This window comes from Watersipora subatra, chromosome 1 (assembly GCF_963576615.1).
Source record: "Watersipora subatra chromosome 1, tzWatSuba1.1, whole genome shotgun sequence".
NCBI classification, from domain to species: domain Eukaryota; kingdom Metazoa; phylum Bryozoa; class Gymnolaemata; order Cheilostomatida; family Watersiporidae; genus Watersipora; species Watersipora subatra.
In genome coordinates, this window is record NC_088708.1 from 44,559,305 (window position 1) to 44,584,632 (window position 25,328).

Sequence of the window (25,328 nt, forward strand, 5' to 3'; positions counted from 1 at the left end):
CATTTCTATTTTTTCTTTGGGGTAATTGCGTGAGTTTCACGCCCAATGCGTGAGAGTTGGCAGGTATGCCCATCTTCTGCCACATGTTGAAACGAAAATGCCCTGTGGCCACCAGCCTATTAGCAAGCCCAATGACAAAGAATGTTGGAGTCACGCTTGATCTAACATTCCTACAACATTGCAAAAGCCTTCTTGAATACTAGTGACACAGTTTATACAGCCTTACTAGTGATACTGCGATAGCTGTGACAGGATAACACACTGTATGTACCTGGAGTCTAAATATCATTTAACACTCACTGTGACATAGTGTACAACAATTTTACAAGGTAGGTTCACAGTGAGAGGAGTTATAGAGATGCAAGGGAATAGGACAGAAAGAAAACAAAGAAAAGAAGAGATAGTAGGTAAAAAGAAAGGAGAGAAGTAAGATGAGTAGAAACTGCAGACAGATGGTATGAGCAACAATCTCACTTTTGTCACATGATTTCTTTTAGCTGAAAACTTTGTTCGTAGGCCATGGACACTCCCGGTCTCACACCATTGTTTGATGCAGAAGGAAAGTTTATCTGGAATACACTCCAGTACAAAGGTCATAATGTCTATCCATTCCCTAACTTGAAAAAAAAGTTGGATTCATACAGAAAGTCATTTCCTGTACTCGATGATGATATTTATCTGCTGACCTATGCAAAATCGGGTAAGAATAGCATTACAAAGAGCTAACTTTGGACTTTTAGCACAACCTATAAGTATCATTTTGACCTAAAACTGGAACCAACACGCAGTAAAATATGCATATTTAGTCGGTAACAAATTGGTTGTAATATATGGTTGACCGCTGAATTTTATTAATGATTTCATGCTTCTTGGTGGATGCTTAATGCAAAATATGAATTGGCTGTCATTGGACATGTACACATGGACATGAACAGACCAAACTGTTCGACCAGAAATAATTTTTGAAGCTGTAATACTGTGAATTCAAATCAATACGCGAAGAGGTATAATACGAAGCCCTCCAAAATCCAAAGTTTTACAAATAATTAATGGCTTTAGTATAAAGTTTTGCCCTTTATTAGTTTTCTATAACAATCCAGTAGGCTATGGGATCATCAGGAGTACTAAGAAACTGCTAAATGTTTTTCTTCAGTATGAAGTTTTAGAATTAGCAAAAAAAGCTACTATAAATGTTGCACAGGAAGTCACTGGCTGTTTGAAATAGTGATGATGCTAACCCGTAAATCAACAGATCACAGAAAAGAAACTACTGCTCAAAACCTGCTTGAAGTTTGGTTTGATCCAGAAGCAAAACAAAATGGAGGGCGAAGTGTTATGGTCACTCATTTACCATTCGGCATCATACCACCGGACATACTGACAAACAGCAGGTAAATACACATAGAGACTACAAGACACAAACCACAACAATTGATGTCAGATTATGAAGTATTTGCTACATTTACGGCCCAACCTGTTGATAATGTCAGATATCGGAATTAATCGTTATCCTACCAAGAAGATTTTCTCTTTCAGCTGTTTTCATCTTAATAACAGCGAATTCTTAATACATCTCAAATAATAGCTCCTGACATCCACTGTGTCAGAATTTGAGATTTTGTGTATCTGAGAATTTCTGCTCTTACCATCATGCTGTAACGTTATACTCGGTCAGTTACCTAACGTTAGAAGTGTATAAGAGTTGGTGACTAGTAACTATAAACATAATGTTATACTCAGTCAGTTACCTAACATTAGAAGTGTATAAGAGTTGGTGACTAGTAACTATAAACATAATGTTATACTCAGTCAGTTACGTAACATTATAAGTGTATAAAAGAGTTGGTGACTAGTAGCTATAAACATTATGTTATACTCACTCAGTTACCTAACGTTAGAAGTGTGTAAGAGTTAGTGACTAGTAACTATAAACATAATGTTATACTCAGTCAGTTACCTAACATTATAAGTGTATAAGAGTTGGTGACTAGTAACTATAAATATAATGTTATACTCAGTCAGTTACCTAACATTATAAGTGTATAAGAGTTGGTGGCTAGTAACTATAAACATAATGTTATACTCAGTCAGTTACCTAACATTAGAAGTGTATAAGAGTTGGTGACTAGTAACTATAAACATAACGTTATACTCAATCAGTTACCTAACATTAGAAGTGTATAAGAGTTGGTGACTAGTAACTATAAACATAATGTTATACTCAATCAGTTACCTAACGTTAGAAGTGTATAAGAGTTGGTGACTAGTAACTATAAACATAATGTTATACTCAGTCAATTACCTAACATTAGAAGTGTGTAAGAGTTGGTGACTAGTAATTATAAACATAATGTTATAGTCAGTTACCTAACATTAGAAGTGTGTAAGAGTTGGTGACTAGTAACTATAAACATAATGTTATACTCTGTCAGTTACCTAACATTAGAAGTGTGTAAGAGTTGGTAACTAGTAACTATAAACATAATGTTATACTCTGTCAGTTACCTAACATTAGAAGTGTGTAAGAGTTGGTAACTAGTAACTATAAACATAATGTTATACTCAGTCAGTTACCTAACATTAGAAGTGTATAAGAGTTGGTGACTAGTAATTATAAACATAATGTTATAGTCAGTTACCTAACATTAGAAGTGTATAAGAGTTGGCGACTAGTAACTATAAACATAATGTTGTACTCAGTCAGTTACTTAACATTTGAAGTGTATTATAAGAGTTGGTAACTAGTAACTATAAACATAATGTTATACTCAGTCAGTTACCTAACATTAGAAGTGTGTAAGAGTTGGTGACTAGTAACTATAAACATAATGTTATACTCAATCAGTTACCTAACGTTAGAAGTGTATAAGAGTTGGTGACTAGTAACTATAAACATAATGTTATACTCAGTCAATTACCTAACATTAGAAGTGTGTAAGAGTTTGTGACTAGTAACTATAAACATAATGTTATACTCAGTCAGTTACCTAACATTAGAAGTGTGTAAGAGTTAGTGACTAGTAACTATAAACATAATGTTATACTCAGTCAGTTACCTAACATTAGAAGTGTGTAAGAGTTAGTGACTAGTAACTATAAACATAATGTTATACTCAGTCAGTTACCTAACTTTAGAAGTGTGTTAGAGTTGGTGACTAGTAACTACATGTATAAACATAATGTTATACTCAGTCAGTTACCTAACATTAGAAGTGTATAAGAGTTGGTGACTAGTAATTATAAACATAATGTTATACTCTGTCAGTTACCTAACATTAGAAGTGTGTAAGAGTTGGTAACTAGTAACTATAAACATAATGTTATACTCAGTCAGTTACCTAACATTAGAAGTGTGTAAGAGTTGGTGACTAGTAACTATAAACATAATGTTATACTCTGTCAGTTACCTAACATTAGAAGTGTGTAAGAGTTGGTAACTAGTAACTATAAACATAATGTTATACTCTGTCAGTTACCTAACATTAGAAGTGTGTAAGAGTTGGTAACTAGTAACTATAAACATAATGTTATACTCTGTCAGTTACCTAACATTAGAAGTGTGTAAGAGTTGGTAACTAGTAACTATAAACATAATGTTATACTCTGTCAGTTACCTAACATTAGAAGTGTGTAAGAGTTGGTAACTAGTAACTATAAACATAATGTTATACTCAGTCAGTTACCTAACATTAGAAGTGTGTAAGAGTTGGTGACTAGTAACTATAAACATAATGTTATACTCAGTCAGTTACCTAACATTAGAAGTGTATAAGAGTTGGTGACTAGTAATTATAAACATAATGTTATACTCAGTCAGTTACCTAACATTAGAAGTGTATAAGAGTTGGCGACTAGTAACTATAAACATAATGTTGTACTCAGTCAGTTACCTAACATTTGAAGTGTATTATAAGAGTTGGTAACTAGTAACTATAAACATAATGTTATAGTCAGTTACCTAACATTAGAAGTGTATAAGAGTTGGCGACTAGTAACTATAAATATAATGTTATACTCAGTCAGTTACCTAACATTAGAAGTGTGTAAGAGTTGGTGACTAGTAACTATAAACATATTGTTATACTCAGTCAGTTACCTAACATTAGAAGTGTATAAGAGTTTGTGACTAGTAATTATAAACATAATGTTATAGTCAGTTACCTAACATTAGAAGTGTATAAGAGTTGGCGACTAGTAACTATAAACATAATGTTGTACTCAGTCAGTTACCTAACATTTGAAGTGTATTATAAGAGTTGGTAACTAGTAACTATAAACATAATGTTATAGTCAGTTACCTAACATTAGAAGTGTATAAGAGTTGGTGACTAGTAATTATAAACATAATGTTATAGTCAGTTACCTAACATTAGAAGTGTATAAGAGTTGGCGACTAGTAACTATAAATATAATGTTATACTCAGTCAGTTACCTAACATTAGAAGTGTGTAAGAGTTGGTGACTAGTAACTATAAACATATTGTTATACTCAGTCAGTTACCTAACATTAGAAGTGTATAAGAGTTTGTGACTACTAACTATAAACATAATGTGATACTCAGTCAGTTACCTAACATTAGAAGTGTGTAAGAGTTAGTGACTAGTAACTATAAACATAATGTTATACTCAGTCAGTTACCTAACATTATAAGTGTATAAGAGTTGGTGACTAGTAATTATAAACATAATGTCATACTCAGTCAGTTACCTAACATTAGAAGTGTGCAGAGTTAGTGACTAGTAACTATAAACATAATTTTATGATCAAATAGCCAACTGACATTATACTGTGTAAGGAAGATTTGGTAAATTGTCATTTTTCCTATGTATGCTTTTTGACAGTGGCAAATTTATTCAAATCCACCGAAATCCTGCTGATGTAGCAGTTGCCTTTTTTCACCATCTGACCAATCAGATAACTGTTTATGATGGTCATCTGAGACATGATTGGACTCCCTTTATTAACGAGATATTCTGTGATCGAGACAAAAGTAAGTATGGAAACTGTTCTAATATTCTGTCAACAAATATTTACTATAACATGAATAATCAACTGCCTGGCTGATAGTAATAATGCTATAATAAGTGATGTTATTGATTTTACACTAATAACTGGTATATGATTAAAAAACTACAGTAATACTTTGTGACACAGTGAATCCCGTAACATAGTCAGATATAATTTAAGCATTGCAGTTTCTTTTTCTACATTGACAGTTGATTGAAAGTGTCTTTAGAATTGTCCAGTAGTCTTTAAATAAGAAAAGACAACTCTCACACACAATGAGTCAGCAGTTATAATAACTGAGGAGCTATTATAATAGTGCACCCATGAAAATGGTAAAAGTGATAACTAGAAATGATTTTATTTACTCTTATGTAATAAAATACCTAGCGAATGTTGTGATATTAGGCTAATTAAGTCAAACCTTGATGGAACTGAAAGCTTATACTGCCTGATGTTTTGATTCTGATGATTTTTGATTAATCACATCTGGTTTGCACATAGCGAGTTTCATTATTCTATCTCTGTATTTTTGTTATCTGGGTGTCATGTGATTAACACCCAATGCTGGTATTTATAATTTATCATATTTTGTATTGTACAAGTTTATCATAGTGCTATTGTTGTTGAATTATACCATTATTACATCTAGCAAATAGCCAACAGTTGTTGGTGTCTAAATTGATAACTTGTTAATCTTGTCATAGACAAGCATATAAAATCAAGATATGTAATTTCAACCAAAGTGTGATATTGCAGTGACTCAACCCACCTGGTGGGATTACACATCTAAATGGTGGACAGAGTTTAAAAATAAACCCAACTACTTACCTGTTTTCTACGAAGAGCTAAAAGAGGTGAGCACAATACATAAACTACTAGACAGATTCATGGAGTTTAGAGTTTTCAGAAAACCTTACAATTGATGTGCAAGTGTAGTGCCTAGAACACTGTGGACTACACTAGAACACTACATAGCGCTCACAAAATTTACGTAAACTTTTCCCTAGTGGGAAAAGTGAAAAGCACATACAACGACTGTAAATGCACTATTCCCTTTATCAGAACTTTTGTAGCAAGATTTATGGAAATCCAGGAAAATAGCACATTGAGTAAGCATTCCTGAAAAATGTATGTTTGATGCAGTTTCAGTTCACGAGCTCTACAAATGAAAGGTAAGAGAGATAGGTATGAAAGGTACAAGTAATAAAGATGAGTATAGAGATAGGTGAAACAGATATTTAACATATGTATATTCAGGTAAAAGAAGTAGATAAGAGAGACAGGTAGTAGAGACAGCTGGTAGAGACAGGTTGTAGAGACGGGTATTTGAGACAGGTAGTGGAGACAGGGAGTAAATACAGGTGGTAGGAACAGGTGGTAGAGACAGCTGGTAGAGACAGCTGGTAGAGACAGCTGGTAGAGACAGTTGGTAGAGACAGGTGGTAGAGACAGGTGGTGGAGACAGGTGGTAGAGACAGCTGGTAGAGACAGGTGGTAGAGACAGGTGGTAGAGACAAATGATAGAGACAGGTGGTGGAGACAGGTGGTAGAGACAGGTGGTGGAGACAGCTGGTAGAGACAGCTGGTAGAGACAGGTGGTAGAGACAAATGATAGAGACAGGTGGTGGAGACAGGTGGTAGAGACAGGTGGTGGAGACAGGTAGTAGAGACAGCTGGTAGAGACCGATGGTAGAGACAAATGATAGAGACAGGTGGTAGAGACAGGTAGTAGAGACAGGTGGTGAAGACAGGTGGTAGAGACAGCTGGTGGAGATAGGTGGTAGAGATAGGTGGTAGAGATAGGTCAGAGAGATAGGTGAGAGAGATAGGTAAGAGAGATAGGTGGGAAACATAGGTGAGAGATAGGTAAGAGAGATAGGTAAGAGAGATAGGTAAGATAGATAGGTAAGAGAGATAGGTAAGAGAGATAGGTATGAAAGATAGGTAAGAGTGATAGGTAAGAGAGATAGGTATGAGAGAGATAGGTGAGAGAGATGGGCAAGAGAGATATGTAAGAGAGATAGGTAAGAGAGATAGGTAAGAGAGATAAGTAAGAGAGATAGGTGGTAGAGATAGGTGAGAGAGATAGGTAAGAGAGATAGGTTAGAGAGATAAGTAAGAGAGATAGGTGGTAGAGATAGGTGAAAGAGATAGGTAAGAGAGATAGGTTAGAGAGATAGGTAAGAAAGATAGGTATGAGGGATAGGTATGAGAGATAGGTAAGAGAGATAGGTTAGAGAGGTAGGTAAGAGAGATAGGTGAGAGAGCTAGGTAAAAGGGATAGGTAAGAGAGATAGGTAAAAGAGATAGGTAAGAGAGATAGGTGGTAGAGATAGGTGAAAGAGATAGGTAAGAGAGATAGGTTAGAGAGATAGGTAAGAAAGATAGGTAAGAGAGATAGGTAAAAGAGATAGGTATGAGAGATAGGTAAGAGAGATAGGTGAGAGAGATAGGTAAGAGAGATAGGTAAGAGAGATAGGTAAGAGAGTTAGGTAAGAGAGATAGGCAAGAGAGATAGGTGAGAGAGATAGGTAAGAGAGATAGGTAAGAGAGATAGGTGAGAGATAAGTAAGAGAGACAGGTAAGAGAGATAGGTAAGAGAGATAGGTGAGAGAGATAGGTAAGGGAAATAGTTAAAGGTTGACTTGCAACAAAATTCACATTATAGTTATTTGGTATCAAAAGATTCGCCATGTCTTACTCTGTTGTGTAGTAGGTGCCAAATATGTGAGAATGTGATTAACAGCTCTTAAAAGCTCAAAAACGAACAGAAAATCGCAGCGACACGAGATCGCCCTAGTTTGGATTCGTTTTCTAAAACGGCTAAATTGTGACGTATGTGTGGGAGATGGTTTATGTTTACACTTTCATGCATCCTTGTTCGTCGAACTATTTTCACAAATATAATTCACGCTTGCGATAAAAACCATGTCTATTGTTCTTACGCGTCTATTTCATCGGCATCGTAATGCTGCAACTTTGAGCACTGATATCTCAAAACATAGCATAAAAATATGTTTAATTTTTTAAACTTAGCTTGAACGATTGCATATCATCCTCTGATAAAAATGATGAGCCTTTTGGTCTGCTATGATGGTTGAAAAATGCTGTAGAAATTGTTCGCGCCATATGGCGGGAATTGTAAGTCACATGATCAGATAATGTTAGTTTCAGTTCAAGTTTGATCTATCGCAAATAGCAAACACGCTTTCTCATATTAAACTTGTTAATTTCAATTCGTCATAATGTCTAATGCGCCACATCGTGTTTGTGCAGCTGAGAAGCACCTTTTTTCTTGGCCAAGAGCAGAGAAAAGACCCGACCTTCACCGGGCGTGGAGCAACTGGGTGAAGCTGGATGTGACAAACTTTATTTATTCGCCTGCTTACTTTTACCTTTGTTTTCGCCATTTCAAAGGCGACATGTTTTCTAACCTGTTTGCATACTCCACTTGTCACCACAGCACGTGAGTAATTTATTTTATGAACTACTTGTATTAGTAGTTGTAACTCGGGTTATTTTCTAGTATTCTCCTAATACTACTGTATTAATCTATATTTAATATAACAATATTAATGTCATTTAATTGTAATATGATATTATTAGTATTTTATCTTTTTAATTACGTGTATTATTCTTATTATAACAACAAAACTAATTCATACTGCATATCTATCTGTAAAACGTAATATATTAATATATAATTGATAAAATAATGTTATAAGTTTCACGATTAATTTCGCCAAATTTCTTAACCCCACTCACTTATAGATATGTTATATAAAATAGTTATTGTCATTTTCTGGTATCATCGTTAATAGCATATTAATATTGTTAGATGATTATTATTAGTATTAGATGAAGAGTTTGTGCCAACCACTGAAGACTGGGAAGAGTTTGAGCGCTATGTTGGCCAGCGTCAAACGCTCTCCAATTACATGTAAGATAGAGCTGAACTTAACCAAACTTGACAAAATATAAAAAATATCCATAGAGTTATTACTCACATTTTATGTTTACAATATCATGGATTCTGATAAGGTTTTGTAAAATCTGTGTCATGATTGCATGGCTATATATTTATTCTTTTTCTGATCAAGCAAGTATGATATAATAACAGGAAATGATGTTGTACAAATCTTATTGCGAGTCAACTATTGTGTTGTGATTTCAGACCCGAATCCTCCCTCAAAGAGGAGAAAATAATAGTAAGTGTGACAGCACTCCAGCGACTATTTCACTGTCACGCCTGCGCCCTCCCCTGCTCATTCACGATGGTGCGAGAAGGCGGATGGGTAGAGTTCAAGGTTACATATGCCTCCTGTCACCAATCGTACACTTGGGAAACAACTGTCAGGGTGAACAGAGCTCATGTCATCAACCCCCTGCTGGCAGCTGCATCACTCTTTTCTGGCGGATGCCTTACGCAGAACCTCCGTTTTCTGTCGCTCCTGAACATTGCGATACCAAGCCACAGCGTTTGCCTCTACCAACAAAGAGAATGCTTACATGGTGTGAGTGTTAATATTTACCCATAAACTTGGAAAATGTGAGTAAAAGCTTGGCACACTAATTGAATAACGACATTTAGAAACAATTTTTTTCCTGAAATGAAAATATGTCATCCTTCAAGCGAAATATATTATAATTTAAAATTCTGATTCTTCATCATAATATAGCACAAAAAGGCTACATTCTTAGACTAATGATACAAATTAATATAGGAGAATAATGAATTTTTACAATATTTTACAGTGTATTGCTGAGCAGTACACCCTGCATAACGAGGGATTGATGGCAGCAATCGATTGGGAGCTTGATTTGGCAGGTGACGGTAGATGCGATAGTCCGGGCATTGCACACTATACAGGGCCTGCACTATGATGGATCAGAGCTGTGGTTTAATAGTCAGCAGCCATCTTGTCAAGGTAAAACTTTGACAGTTTTTACTTCACAGCCTGACAAAAACCCAAATTTTTTAGTAGTTATCAATACATAAACATGAAGTTGCTGATCTAGCTAAATAATTCATTCAAATAATGTGAAAGTGATTGTTGGTCGTAACTTTCTTTACTTTGCAGTCAACAGAGACCACCAGCTCTAACGCCATGGAGCTGGAAGGCTTCAAGCGATGCCAGTCCGATCTAATTTCCCACGGCCTGAGAGTGAGGTCCATTACAACGGATGTTGTTACAAAGGTTGTGTGCATACCGCAAGCTTGTGTTTTGGCTTATGCCGCAAATTCGTCGCGGTGAGCGACGGCCTCTACCTGCCTGCTTAGTGTCTAAGATTCGGGCTCTTTTCCCACCAACGGATGATGAAGAAGAGTTTGCAGACTTGCAAACAAGATTTGCGGCATTAGCCACAACACAAGATTGCGGTATGCACACAACCTTTTCCGAGCATTTGGCGATGGCTCTCCAAATGGGAATAGATTATCTACCAAAACAATTATTGAAAAACAATAATTGCTGATCGTCAAAATAATCTTGATCTTTATATAATAAAATCATAAAACTAATACACTCTCTACTGTAGTAAGTGTACAAGCCAAATATAACAGTTCTCCTTGTGTTCCACGAGTTCAGAATATGTGTGTTCAACCGATGCATTAAATGTGTAACACAAGAATTGTAGATAATGCTTGACACATTAGCATAGCTTTGGTGTTGTTGGCATTAAATGAAAATCCAACTCACTATGATATCGCAGGTAATTATTCCACCCCAACTCAAGGGGTGCAGGCGCTACAAGTTCGTCCACACCAGGATGCATACACAGGCATTCATGCTCCCCGCGGTCATGGAGACGATGCACAAACTCAGCATCATGGCAGCACAAACATTCAGGAAGAGATGGCATGTCTTGTCAGTGCTTGCAGACACACCACTCTGTAGCCGGTGGTATTAGCTCCTAAAGAAATGAACAGATATGTCTATGCAACCATAGCTAATAAATCAGGTCGATGTTATCCAACAGTATATCAGTGCAGCACTTGATTAAAATTGTTAATGTTGTCATTTGAGAAAAATCTGCAATTATTTTTTCGCAATATGAAGCGATAATTATCATCACTAAAATCATATACGGTATATATAATAATATTCGTTCTATCATGCTCTAGCTAAAACTATTACTACTAGCTAGCTTGGCACATAAGAGCTGGCTAGTGGCGGTGCTTACTTGCTGGGAGGTTTGATTCTGTTGATGATCTTCTTCAGATAGAGCGTCAGGCTCGAAACGCCAGGGTCTCAACTATTCAGAATTTGACATTTTTTATGATCGCAACTCAGACATGTACACGTACGTTAAATCGTTGGACGGAATGGCCAAGCTGAAACTGTAAAGTAGTGAGCATCTATATTTGACACGGGGTCTAAGGTAAAACCCGAAGTTTTTCTCATAAACTATCACTACGATAAGTTTTATATTGAGCTTTTTATTGGCCTTTCAATTCACGCGAGAACATCACGTGACAAGACAATAACCAAAATCCGCGGATACGTCATCGAAATCAAGAGATTCCAATCTACGGCGGATTTTCGTTTTTGAGCTTTTAAGAGCTTGTAATCACATTTCCACATATTTGGCACCTACCATACAACAGAGTAAGATATGGCGAATCTTTTGATACCAAATAACTGTAATGTGAATTTTGTTGCAAGTCAACCTTTAAAGGAAATAGTTAAAGAAAATAGATGAAAGTTTTATGCTTTGTTTTATTTTGTTTGTCATTTGTTATAATTGAAAATGATTTTGATGCAAAGGAAGACAGAGAAAGTAAGACTTTGTATCAGCAAAATAATTTTGCTGTTAGAGGTTAGTGGAAAGTGAAACCATTGAATGGTTTCAGTTTCAACTAACCTTTAACAGTTTCATAGAAAATGCAATCTCTACAAAACCTTTGCCCATAATTGACATAACAGTACCTACTTTAATTTGCTTACTCAGCATGTTCTCTGTGTATGTTATAGGACCCTGTGAAGGTTATTGGAGAAATTGCTAAATTTTTAGAAGTTGAGGCAGATCAAGAATTCTTTGAGCAGATTGCCATTCAGACATCATTTGAGAAGATGAAAGCTAGTAAGAGAGAAAGAGAAATTGCGGAGTTGAAAGACTTTTTCACTGAAGGCTATTCTATGTATAGAAAGGGTCAGTAACTTTATCATAGTTTGTAGATGGATTTTATTTAAAGGAGTTTTTTATATGATATTATAATATATTATAAATCATTATAATACAACGTAGTATATTAAAATGTATTGAAACTTCAAAACACAATAGATTACATAAGGTTATATTTTATTATCTTATACCATATCATAATATGCTATATTATTTAGTATTATGTTATACTTTGTCGTACTATATTATGCTAGAATATGTTATACTAGGCTACATAACATATTATACCATATTTTTTATATAATTTTGTATTACATTGTGTTAGATGTGACACGACATTTTATTATTTTGTATAATATCATATCTGCAAGATAATGTTCTATTGTATTAGAGTGTAATATATTACACTCTATAATGCCACATGAAATTATTTTGTTGAATCCACAGTATCCTTAACTGTATAGAAATATACAAATCTATTATATTGCATTATGTATATTACAATGCATTATATATGGTGCATTAAACTGGCTACTGCTAGTTGACTAAAAAACTACTTATTATCTTACTAAATAGGAATAAAGATGCATTAACAATTGATTATATTTGACAACCCTCTACACCATCACTAGGAATACATGAGCTTTGAGTTCATGAGCAAATTTATTATACGCTGTAGTAAAACTGCATCTTGAGCAAAAAAATTATTATCATGAAGTTTTATAAACATTTATTTTGATATTAGAATTGAGTTTGAGGTGATTTAATAAACAGGTCTGTGAAACTACAGCAGTATCTTATAAATATCATAATAAATGGAAATTCAAAACTCGTTTGGAAAAAAAAACCACAACTTTTACAGTACAAATTGCACATTTGACTTACTTTTACAGTAACTGACATATTGACTATCAGAACACATATTATTTTACATTTAGCAGAATTCATGTACTTTAATCAGTGATCATGATCAACTGGCTGAAAATGCGTATCATATATATTTTAGGAGTTGTGGGTGACTGGCGGAATCACTTTACTAAAGAACAACATGAGCAGTTTATGAATCATCATAATGAAGAATTGCGGAACCATCCAGAACTTCATCAGAAATTCATCAAGTACTTACAGTTCGGCCTATATGATGCTAAACTTTAGTGAAAAAGGTGTCCGAGTCTAACATTATTATATAGTAGTGTAAAACAGGAAAGCTTTGGTTGGTACGAGGGCAGTACTGAGATCTGTATATTGTCAGAATTAATGTCATATTTAAAGACAATTGATACATGTAAATGTATATTCATTTATGGAATAAACAATTTATAATGAAAATTCATTAGTAAAATATGTTTAAAAAACAAGTACAAGCAAGAAAATATAAAAAAAACAAAGAAAAGTACGAGGGAGCACACCGACTATTAACAGAGAGTCCATGAAGCAAATCAACTGTAATTTTCTTACCTGATTGCGCTATATAGAACCATGTTGAGTAACTTACATGTGATACTATATAGAACCATGGTGAGTAACTTACATGTGATACTATATAGAACCATGGTGAGTAACTTACATGTGATACTATATAGAACCATGGTGAGTAACTTACATGTGATACTATATAGAACCATGGTGAGTAACTTACATGTGATACTATATAGAACCATGGTGAGTAATTTACATGTGATACTATATAGAACCATGGTGAGTAACTTACATGTGATACTATATAGAACCATGGTGAGTAACTTACATGTGATACTATATAGAACCATGGTGAGCAACATACATGTGATACTATATAGAACCATGGTGAGTAACCTACATGTGATACTATATAGAACCATGGTGAGTAACTTACATGTGATACTATATAGAACCATGGTGAGCAACATACATGTGATACTATATAGAACCATGGTGAGTAACTTACATGTGATACTATATAGAACCATGGTGAGTAACTTACATGTGATACTATATAGAACCATGGTGAGCAACATACATGTGATACTATATAGAACCATGGTGAGTAACCTACATGTGATACTATATAGAACCATGGTGAGTAACTTACATGTGATACTATATAGAACCATGGTGAGCAACATACATGTGATACTATATAGAACCATGGTGAGTAACTTACATGTGATACTATATAGAACCATGGTGAGTAACTTACATGTGATGTTATATAGAACCATGGTGAGTAATTTACATGTGATACTATATAGAACCATGGTGAGTAACTTACATGTGATACTATATAGAACTATGGTGAGTAATTTACATGTGATACTATATAGAACCATGGTGAGTATCTTACATGTGATACTATATATAACTATGGCGAGTAACATACATGTGATACTATATAGAACCATGGTGGGTAACTTACATGTGATACTATATAGAACTATGGCGAGTAACTTACATGTGATACTATATAAAACCACAGTGAGTAACTTACATGTGATGCTATATAGAACCATGGTGAGTAACTTACATGTGATACTATATAAAGCCATGATGAGTAATGAATTATGAGTAAAAAATGACAATTTATCAAAGCATCGAGACTTTAGCTCATCATGAGTAATAAAAAGAAGTGTTTGTACCTGACTGAACTTAGCTGTCAATAAATTTTGCACTCTATTGTTGAGTAAGCCTTCCATTTATGTTGGTCTGAGCTTACGACTTTTTAAACTTATTTATGCCTGCAAAACTGACTTTCTGTACTTGGAGCTTTATAATGGTTTTGGAAGGAAATATGTATAAAGATAGTAGTTTAGATTGTTTTTAGGCAGCTAATTAACATGGCTGGCATTACAGTTCGAACTTAGCGGAGCAATTCAGTTTTAGAAATAAGGAAAGTTTGTTGCAGTTTACCATCAACTCAATAGTATCCAAACAGATTTAAGCATACTTGATATTTACCCCAGCGTTTAGTAATTGCATCCTTGTTCAGCAGGTTGGTGATGCCCTCAATGTCTGAAACTTAATGAACTTTTTGACCAGCTACCTGTGTTTTTTAGTTGTAGGGAATTTGTTGCTATGTGCTCTTCAGTATTATAAGTATGTACTATTAGTTTGTTTGCTGTCCATGTAAATAGGTTAACTCTTTGAATAGGCTAGTTATCAGCCCTCGCCCACAGAAGATTCAACTCCAAATTTGGTTTGCATGTTTAAATATAATTTATTTTATTATAAAATGTAGTTTTTGTGCATAGTATTTAGTGATAAATAATATTGTGAAACTAATAACAAAGTAGTAAATAATTTACCGATTAACAGTCATTGACCTGATATGAAGCAATAATTATTTTCATGGTAAATTCAATTGCCTTATAACACAATCAGACCAAACTACAAGCTGTGATCACAATATGACAGCACAACATTTATGTAATAATATTGTTGTTCCTCTCTTTTAATACAATTCATAATGTCAACATTTTTCATCACTGATTAAAGCAGAGTATGTGCCTCTCAGGCTATATTCGTAGTCTAAACTAGTGATAGTACTTTGTCTCTAGTGATATAAGTGCAGCAAGATTGAGCACGTAGCTGTGATCTCATTATATTAAACTATGATATCTCATTGGCTAGTTTGGAGCCACAAAATCCAAAAGTGTGCTGCTGTTATAAACATTCTTTCAACGATTTCATTATTTTGACAGCTTCTAAAAGATTTGACACCTTACGATTGTCTAGATATTGATTTTATGTGTATTCAAATACTCATATGGTGCACTCTTACTCTTTGTCAAACAAAGCTGCGTGACAGCTATTGTGATGAGCAAAAACAGAAGTCATTAAGTAAAATTTCCAACAAATATAATAATTTGGTTTGCCATAAATGCAGATGACAGAAGGTGAAAAATTGCTTTTCTAAATCAATATGCATATCTTTGTATTACATGGTTTAAATAACTATTTTATTAGTTGTAAAAATAAATGCTTAATGAAGTTATGTTTTACTAGATGCAAACTGTCTGTTCTCAGCGATTCCATTTCAATCCAACTGCTATATGTGTAATAGAAGTGGTCAGATTAAGTAGTTATGTCGGATAAGCAGCCAGCAGAGTTGTCTCAGCTGTCAGTCTAACTTGTTTTGTCAAAGCATTGTAAGTACATAGAGGTCAACATATCACTCAAACACCAGTTAGAGTTAGTCCCCGCTCATCAATGGCTGGAACTACTGTATTAATTTAGACCTTCAGGCCAGTATTCACATTTCTGTTATTTTACAAAGTATCACAAGTATAATTGATCAACAAAATACTTAATAGAAGATCTCACATTTGCTAGTTGAAAAATCCTGTTAAATTACATTTTCTGGTCACACAACTTGGATGGTTAAATATTGTTTGAAGTCATGCATAGAACAAGGAGACATTAAACTCTGCTCTGTATAGTGGTGTGGAATAGATATTAAAACATTCATACCAGACATTTTTTATTTTATTGGTCCAAAACACAATGACAAACAAAATAAAAATTAAAACTGCAATTATATGCATGTAGGTCACGACAGATCAAAATTCCTAAAATAATTCAAGAATGAAAGGTTGATATCACCTAAGTTTAACGTTACAGTATATTCATTTGTTTTAAATATCAGCAGTTTACTAACCTCAAAAGTTATTTTTTTGACATGACAATAACCATGGCAGCACAAAGAAATTGTATTAAAGAAGAAGAAAACAAATAATATTTTTTTGGCTAGATGACTATTACAATTCATACGTACTGTATATAGACACGATTTGAATACCAGAAATATAACGTGAATAAAAGTTGCTAACAGAGATAATAAAAGAAATGTAAACAAGATAACCCCAAGTTGTAATCACTAGATCAACAGATCTTTCAGGTTCATTAAGTTAGTGTAAGTGATATTTTATAAGAATTCCCATATATCTTTCACAAGCTTCAAAATATTTGATGGGAAGATTAGTTGACAGAAGTAGCACAGATATTAATATTACGTTTTAGTTTGAAATCTAACAACATGGAAACAACTCCCAATTTCTCACTCTCAACAAGTGAGCAGTTTTAGAAGCTGTAATATACATTTAGCATTTCATTCAGAGACAGAAAATAATAAATATCTTTAAAAGCAACACTTTTTAATCAAGCATAAAAGAGATCGTTCTTTCTCAAATTCTTGCAAAAGCAAACCATTTGTTAAGAATGTTTGTGAGTTACAACAATCTCACAAACATTGGTCGACATTAAAATAAAACATAATATTTCTTTTTGAAGTACCTGGTACCAAAATAGTTCAAAATCATTTTTTTCTGGACATGCAAAAACTGCTACAAGCATTATTAAATTGTTTTGTTTTGTTCACCATGGGTTTCTCTAAACTGAAAACTGTTTCCAAGTACTTTTGTTGTTTTAATCAGCTGTAAATAATAAGGATACAGCTGAGTATAGTTTTTTAAGGGTGTTGACTTTTTTTTAATAACTTTTGATAGTAAAACACAATAATAATTTAGAGTAGTAATCATTCTAAATCTTCTTTTACAGAAACGTAGGCTTGGTGTTAGTGAAATTTATGGCAATAGTCAGATGTTTTACATGTCGAACAGTTAGCTGAATAGAAAAAACACAAAACCTATTACACGAAGGATGATAGAAGCTTTGGAATGAGAAGATCCAAATATTAAAAAATCTAACTTACGATTTGAGGAAAAATAGTTCATACTTCTTATAGATTATAAACTAAACAAAGATAATAAGAGACTGATAATCAAAACTTGAGGAAGCACAAACTACATGAAACATGAACCCAGCCTTTTCTAGGTTCCAATGCGGCTGACTGCTCATTCACACCAAGTTCACAGACCATAGTATGCATTTCAAAATTGACTGACAAGCATTTGGGAGTGCCCATGCACAACGCGATGCAGTGAATCTGGCTGTTGGTGAGGTGGACAGTTGGGTTAACAAAAGGCAGTGCTTGATCTTTGAAGATGCAGTAGTACGTTGAAAGGCTGGTTGACTCGCCTAGAAAAAAAGTAATCAATCTTTACTCTAAATATATGTTATGCACATATTATAACAAAAGCTATAGCAAACTCTTTGCTATAGCTTTTGTTACATGATGTGACATAACACAGCAATGATATCATAATTTGAAAATAAGACTTGAGCAAGTTTATTTTACAAACTAAAAATATTAGATAGCAACACAAATAGTACTTTAGTAAAAACAAGCACTTGACTTCCTTCTTTCTCTCTGTAGCTTAAGCAACCTATAAAAACAATAGTTAGTCTGCATTGCGTATGCATATGCCAGTTTTATTATTATTGTTATTGTTGAATATGTGTGTAGTTAATGCTGTAGAACGTATATTATGAATAACGAACAATAGTACATGTGAATAAGGAATACAATACAAGAGCATTAGAAAAACGTGTAACGCATCCTCGAGGATAAAAACAGAACTGCGTGCGCATGCACTAACCGGAAACGGCAAAGCCAATGATTCAATAACGTAACATCTCTCCTTCCCCTAGGGAAGAAACATATCATTACTAATTGTAATCCCCTTTTTAGGACAGTTCATAATCTGACAAATATGATGGGACAGTTTTCGCACGCGCTGATTGTCTGGTTTGCGTAGGTGTTGATTGTGGTGATTGTAGTATTTCTTGTGCCATGGGGGTGCATGGAATTGAGTCAACGGTGCCTGAAGAGGGCTGCTCGTGTGGACACGTCTCCGCTTCAATATTGACACCTGTCTCCTGACCCATCGGCAAGTGATTGGGTTTTGTCACCTCGCGTTCACTGTTCATTTCATTGGATGTGTCAGCCAAGTACGGAGAGGTTTCTCTTTTGCGTAGCTGATCAACGTGACGCCTTACAATACCTGAGGTGGAAGCATCTAAAATCTCATACATGGAATTTCCCAGAAGATGCATGACTGACCCTTGCAGCCACTGAACGGCTGGTCTCTGAAACGTCTTGTACCACACTAAATCACCCTCCTGAAAGTGACGCTTCTGCGAGAAGTTTGTGAGTGGTGCAGCCTGAATTGATGGCTTCAGAAGATCTAGTCTTGTTCGCAGGCATCTGCCCATCAGTAATTCTGCTGGCGTCTTGCCTGTTACCATGCTAATCGATGTACGATATTTGAGGAGAAACTTATCAACTTTCATGTTTACTGCTTCTGTCGAAGCCTTGTAAGCTTGTTTGAATGTCTGTACAAATCGTTCGGCTTGACCATTACTTTGTGGGTGGTATGGTGCCGTTGTTAAATGTCGTATACCATTGCTCTTCATGAAGTGCATGAACTCCCCTGATGTGAACTGAGGTCCATTGTCAGTGACCACTGTATAGGGCAACCCATGTGTAGCAAAGACTCTTCGTAGTGTTGCTATGGTGATTGCTGAAGTAGACGTCCGAATGGGAAAAACTTCCGGCCATTTGGAATAGGCATCTACTATAATTAGGAACATTGTATTATCTAGAGGACCGGCATAATCCAAATGTATTCGCTGCCATGGACTATCAGCAGGGGCCCAATGGTGGGGATCTGATGGAGGATTGTGTTTAACCGCATTGCACTGAGGACAAGACCTTGCAATGGCTTCAATGTCCTCATCAATTTGTGGCCACCATACATAATTGCGTGCTGTTGTTTTCATTTTGACCATCCCCAAGTGACTTTGGTGGAGTTCGGTGAGTATTGTGGCTCGCAAACTAGAGGGTATAACAAGGCGTATGCCTCTCATCAAGCAACCCTTTAGCGTCGAGAGCTCTTGTCGACATCTAAAGTATGGATCTATGTTTGCGGCACTGTATGGAGGCCAACCATGTATGGTTGAGTTGTAGACATTGCTCAATGTTTTGTCCTCCTGAGTTTTTATGGATACTGTCTCAAATGTCACGGGTAGTTGGGCATATTGTTCAATGTGAAATAGTCTTGTTTGTTCACAATGAAGTCTTCTGCATGGCTGCGGAAGCCGTGACATAGCATCAGCATTCGCATGAGTGAGTGATGACTTGTATTCTATGTCGTATGTATACGCTGTTAGAATAGCGGCCCATCTTTGCATTCTCATCGCAGCAATAGGAGGAACACCGGTTTTTGGGCCTAGAATTGTAACCAATGGCTTATGGTCAGTGAGCAAGGTAAATGAGCGGCCATGCAAGTAGAGGTGGAATTTTGTTACCCCAAAGATAATTGATAGTGCCTCTCGTTCGATTTGGGCATAGTTTCGCTCACTTGGGCTTAATGTTCGAGAAGCAAATGCTATGGGCTTTTCTTCACCATTTGAAAGTTTGTGCGATAAGACTGCCTCTACCCCGTATGCTGAGGCATCACAGGCCAGTATCAGAGGAGAGTTAACATCGTATGGTGTCAACACGCAGTCTGTAGAAAACAGCTGCTTTAACTGAACAAAGGCTTCTTGACATTGTGAAGACCAGTTCCAGTGAGCATTTTTGCGTAACTGTTGATGCAATGGGTGCATGACTGTTGCTAAGTTTGGTAAAAACTTTTGATAGTAGTTCACTAAGCCTATGAAAGATCGAAGCTCACCAATATTTGTAGGTGTTGGAGCCTCTTTGATAGCCTTAACCTTGCTTTCCATAGGGTGCAGGCCGTGTTGATCTATGCGATGTCCTAAATAAATAATTGATGATTGTAGGAGGCAGCACTTTTCTTTATTGACCTTTAGCCCATAATTCTGTAGACGGTCTAAAACGCTATGCAAAGTAGATAGATGTGATTCATAGTTCTGACCAGTAATAAATATGTCGTCTTGATAACATAAGACATTTGGTAGGCTACCCAGTATGTCATCCATTGCTCTCTGGTGGATGGCAGGCGCTGAGGCCACCCCATATGGGAGTCGGTTGTACTGGAACAGTCCTTTATGTGTAGTGATAGTAACTAAAGGCTTTGAAGCTGCATCTAGTTTGATCTGAGCAAAGGCCTTTGACAAATCTAATTTGGAGAATAACTTTCCGCCACTCATTTTTTCTTGAAGGTCATCTATAGATGGCATAGGATATGAGTCAACAACTAGCTGAGGATTTAGGGTAACTTTAAAGTCTCCACACAGCCTAATGGAACCATTGGGTTTTATGACGGGAACTACAGGTGTTGCCCATTCACTATGTTCTACTGGAGAGATAACGTTTTCATTTAGGAGAGATTCAAGTTCTTGTTCTACTTTTGCCCGCAATGCGAATGGTACAACTCGGTGCTTTTGCCGAATAGGAATAGCACTTGGGCGCGTACGGAGCGTTGCTTCAACCTTTTTCATTTCTCCTAAAGTTTGCTTGAATAAGGACGGGTACTTTGCAACTAGAGTGTCCATCAGTTGTGCCGTTGCCTCGACCCGATTAGCCTTGATCTCTGACCAGTTTAATTTAAAGTGGTTTAACCATTCCCTTCCAAACAATGGGACCTGCTCACCCTCGGATTTATCTAGCACAAACATCCTTGCTTTACTTTCTTGCTTGCTGAAATGCACAGTTGGGTAGATGACTCCTTTCGGCTTAATTGACTGCGTTGCGCCGTATGGTTTCAAAGTAGTAGATGTAGGTTGGAGTTCCGATGAGCCTTTAATCTTTTTGTAGATATGATATGGCATTGTGGACACTCCTGCACCTGTATCAAGTTCCATTTTCACTGGGATACCATTGATGAGTGTATCTAGCATGATTGGTGGGTGGCTGTGCTCCTTAGACAGTGTGTTTATATGAGCTATATCTTCATGCTCCTCTGTAATTGCATCTGACATTACACTGTGTGTGTTTTGTGCTCGTCTATGAGGCTTCTGGAGTTGAGGTCTTTTACTTGGAGTTTTCTGTTCACAAACAGATTGAAGATGGCCTTTCCGACCACATTTAAAACATTCAGCTTGAAGGTGTGGGCATTGCTTTCTTGGATGAAGGGTGCTCCCGCAGGAACGACAAGGCCAAGGTTTGCCACTGGTAGTAGGCGAATGCATGTTAGAGATGTGACAGACTTTAGATTCTGTTGGCTGTCGTTGTGTCATGACTTCGGCATCTTTTCCAGCCTGCTCCATACCTCGAGCAATCTCTATGGCACGTGAAAATTTAAGTCTGCTACAGTTAACAGTTTGCGGCGAGCATTTTCGCAGTAAATTCCACAGACCAGTCTATCACGTAGTACCCGTTCACGGGACGCACCTTCAAAATTGCAATGCTCAGCAAGTAACTTGAGTTGTGCAACATACTCATGGATGCTTTCACCAGGTAGCTGGTTTCGTTGATGAAAGCGATATGTTTCCGCAATTTCGAGTGGAGGTGGTGAGATATGATTACTTAGCAGCGTGGTTAATTCTTCGAATGACTTAGCTGTTGGTCTATCTGGTGCTGTGAGACTACGTAATAGTTTATATAACTTGGGACCTATGAGGCTCAGAAAAGTTGCCTTTTTCTTGCTATCATCAATGCTATTAGCTTCCGTGTAGAAATCAAAACGCTCTAAATAACATGTGAATGACTCAATTGACTCATCAGATGGTTCCATGCGTCCAATGGAATTTTGAGCTGCCATTGCAAAATTAATGCTTGTTGAGCTTTATGAGAGAATTTCTGTTAAGAAAAAGATGCACAACAACGTGTGTCTTGCGCAAGAAAAAGGCAACAGTTCTAGTACAAAAATACAGGTAACTAATACAGTAAAACGATAGGGGACATTGAGATAATTACGAATCCCATCCTTGTCGCCATTGTTGAATATGTGTGTAGTTAATGCTGTAGAACGTATATTATGAATAACGAACAATAGTACATGTGAATAAGGAATACAATACAAGAGCATTAGAAAAACGTGTAACGCATCCTCGAGGATAAAAACAGAACTGCATGCGCATGCACTAACCGGAAACGGCGAAGCCAATGATTCAATAACGTAACAGTTATTGTAAACATTTTTTTCACAATCATGTGGTGGTAGGTGACTGTTTTTAGTCTGTATTGAGTCCTGGTCTTAACAAAAGGCCAAAGGATCTAACATCTTCCTCAATTCCACTAAGAGAGGACCTTCTTCAATATGTGAGCTGTTCCTAAGATGGCTGTCTTCTGTATAGACAGCCATCCAACAGTTTAGATGATTATTAATTATTATAATATAATAATAATAATAATTATTATTATTATAGAAACTGTTTTCACAACTACGTGGTTGGTATTGAGGGACTCCAGGCCTTAGTTTAAAGCAAAAGGGTTATCACTTTAATGATTCTCTCTATTGAAGAGGCTTCCATAGAATCTGGGCAGATTCTAGTATAGTGCTGTTTTTGAATTACTTCAAAAGACAGTTCAGTGCCAACCTCAGCGAGATATGAGATAAGCTGGCTGGATGTTGTCTCAAGCGCTCTAATCGCTGTAGGTACAATTTTTGGTTGGACATTCATCAGCCTTCAAAGCTCAAACTCCAGTTCTTTTGACTTCATCTTTTCATCATCTTTTCTCTCTACTCTGGCATTTCTTGGAATTGCTATATCAATAATGTGACACTCTTCGTTCTGTGTTGATTAGTGCTAAGTCTTGTCTCCTGGCCTCAATTACATGTATCTTATCAGCCTGAGCTTAGAAGTTCCGAAACAGCTTCACTTTGTTATTCTCAAACACTGGCTTCACCCTGTGTGTGGAAAGTTATGCTTCTTACAGATACTACAGTGAATTGCTAGAGTCACGTTATCATGTTGATGTTTGTATTCGGATGGTGCAATCTTTGAGCATTCACTTACAATATGAGTGACTGTTTTACCCTTTGTCTTACACAGTCTACATTTAGCATCATTCGTGCTCTTTTCAATCCTTGCTTTCCTGTCATGGATTCGCAGGGTTTGGTGTTGTGCTGCTATTATCAGACTCTGTTTTTCGCTTTAGGCTTCCTCTTGTCTCTAGTGCTGCCTGCTCATTTGTTTGCTTTTGATATTGCACATTCATCGGCTTCTGTGTCCATTCATCTAGCTGTGAACTTTTCTGTTTCTCTCTACAATGTGATTTTGACATGTCTTCCTCATTGGTAGTTATCAGTTCACCTGAGTTATGTATTGTTCCCACCACGCTGATCGCTGTGTATTTCTTCCGGCTATGGCTTTCATACTTCACAGTTTCCTCAATACTAGTGAGGCCTCTCTCTTCCTTTTTCCTTTCTACATAGATCCTGTCTAACTCCAATTCAGGGTGCATTCCACAATGCAAGGCAATCATTTTCTTGGTCATTTCATTATGCTTAATGTCATTTGCTTGCAGCACTCCAAGGTATTACTATTCTTCATCCACTTTGAGGTGGTGAATTTCTCTTCCTCTTTGAATTTTCACTTTTACTCCTGCAGTTAGTTTCCCTCTCTTTATAGTAATGGTGATACATTTGTATAGTTCGATTTTCATCCCGATGTCATGGCTGCATATTCTAACCGTGTTGATTAGTGTGTTTATATCATTCTGCGATCTTCCGTAAACCTTTAGGTTGACCATGAATATTAGGTGGTTGATTAAATCTTTTTTCTTTGTACTATATGCTGCTTTTAGTCCTCTCAGAACAAGTGTCAATGACATCATCCGGTGATCAAATATCTCCCTAAAAGATCCCACGCTCAATACTAACATTTCCAAGTTGTTTTTCCTTCGCTTTCTAAGATAGCTTTCCACATTTTCGTACTGCTTTTGGTGAGTTTATTAGTAATCTCTGAGACTGCATAAGTCTAACACTGATATTATTCATGTATTAATAGGGAACCATGTCATATGCCTTTTTGTAGCCCATTCAGCCTATTACTAGGTTACTTGTTCTTGTTGTATAATCTCTCATTACATTCTTTTCTATTATCTGTTCGTCTTTCATTCTTCTGCCCTTACGCTCACAGCCTTTTTGTTTCAAAGATATTATGTTCTGTAGGTCTAGGTTGTTGTATATACTTTCCGAGATCACTGCAGTCAGCACTTTATAAATTTTGGGCAAGCATGTTATCGGTCAGTAATTAAATGGTACTTTTTTACGATCTCTGGGGATTCACACGTCGTACCAGTTGTCATCCACTCTGGTGGCTTTCCTTCTTTTAAGCATTCACTGAGTTGATTCGTGATTTTAACATGTAGGCTAGTAAAGTTTTTCAGCCAGTATCATGTATCCCATTCAATCCGGCTGCCTTTCATGGCACCAGCTTATTTAGAACCCTTTTCAAGCTTTATGCA

General features: G+C 36.1%; 1 protein-coding gene across 3 annotated transcripts; it reads left to right on the forward strand.

The window, feature by feature from the left end:
- The first annotated feature begins 276 nt into the window (after window positions 1–276).
- LOC137408705 (sulfotransferase 1C2-like) lies at window positions 277–13,408 on the forward strand. 3 transcript variants are annotated; one of them, XM_068095289.1, is made up of 7 exons: window positions 277–407; window positions 517–700; window positions 1,202–1,391; window positions 4,843–4,991; window positions 5,765–5,862; window positions 11,983–12,160; window positions 13,140–13,408. In XM_068095289.1, the coding sequence occupies exons 2-7, from the start codon at window positions 520–522 to the stop codon at window positions 13,286–13,288; spliced, it is 945 nt and encodes a 314-aa protein (XP_067951390.1). In that variant the 5' UTR covers window positions 277–407; window positions 517–519; the 3' UTR covers window positions 13,289–13,408. The 3 variants fall into 3 exon arrangements, with proteins under 3 accessions (XP_067951390.1, XP_067951384.1, XP_067951397.1); XM_068095283.1 differs by having other exon boundaries at window positions 293–329; XM_068095296.1 differs by having other exon boundaries at window positions 299–700.
- The last annotated feature ends 11,920 nt before the right edge of the window (window positions 13,409–25,328 follow it).

Coding starts and splice junctions, on each gene's coding strand:
- LOC137408705 (XM_068095289.1), top strand. CDS start 520: ATGGACACTCCCGGTCTCACACCATTGTTTGATGCAGAAGGAAAGTTT. Junction 701..1,201: donor GCTGACCTATGCAAAATCGG/GTAAGAATAGCA, acceptor AATGTTGCACAG/GAAGTCACTGGCTGTTTGAA. Junction 1,392..4,842: donor GACATACTGACAAACAGCAG/GTAAATACACAT, acceptor GCTTTTTGACAG/TGGCAAATTTATTCAAATCC.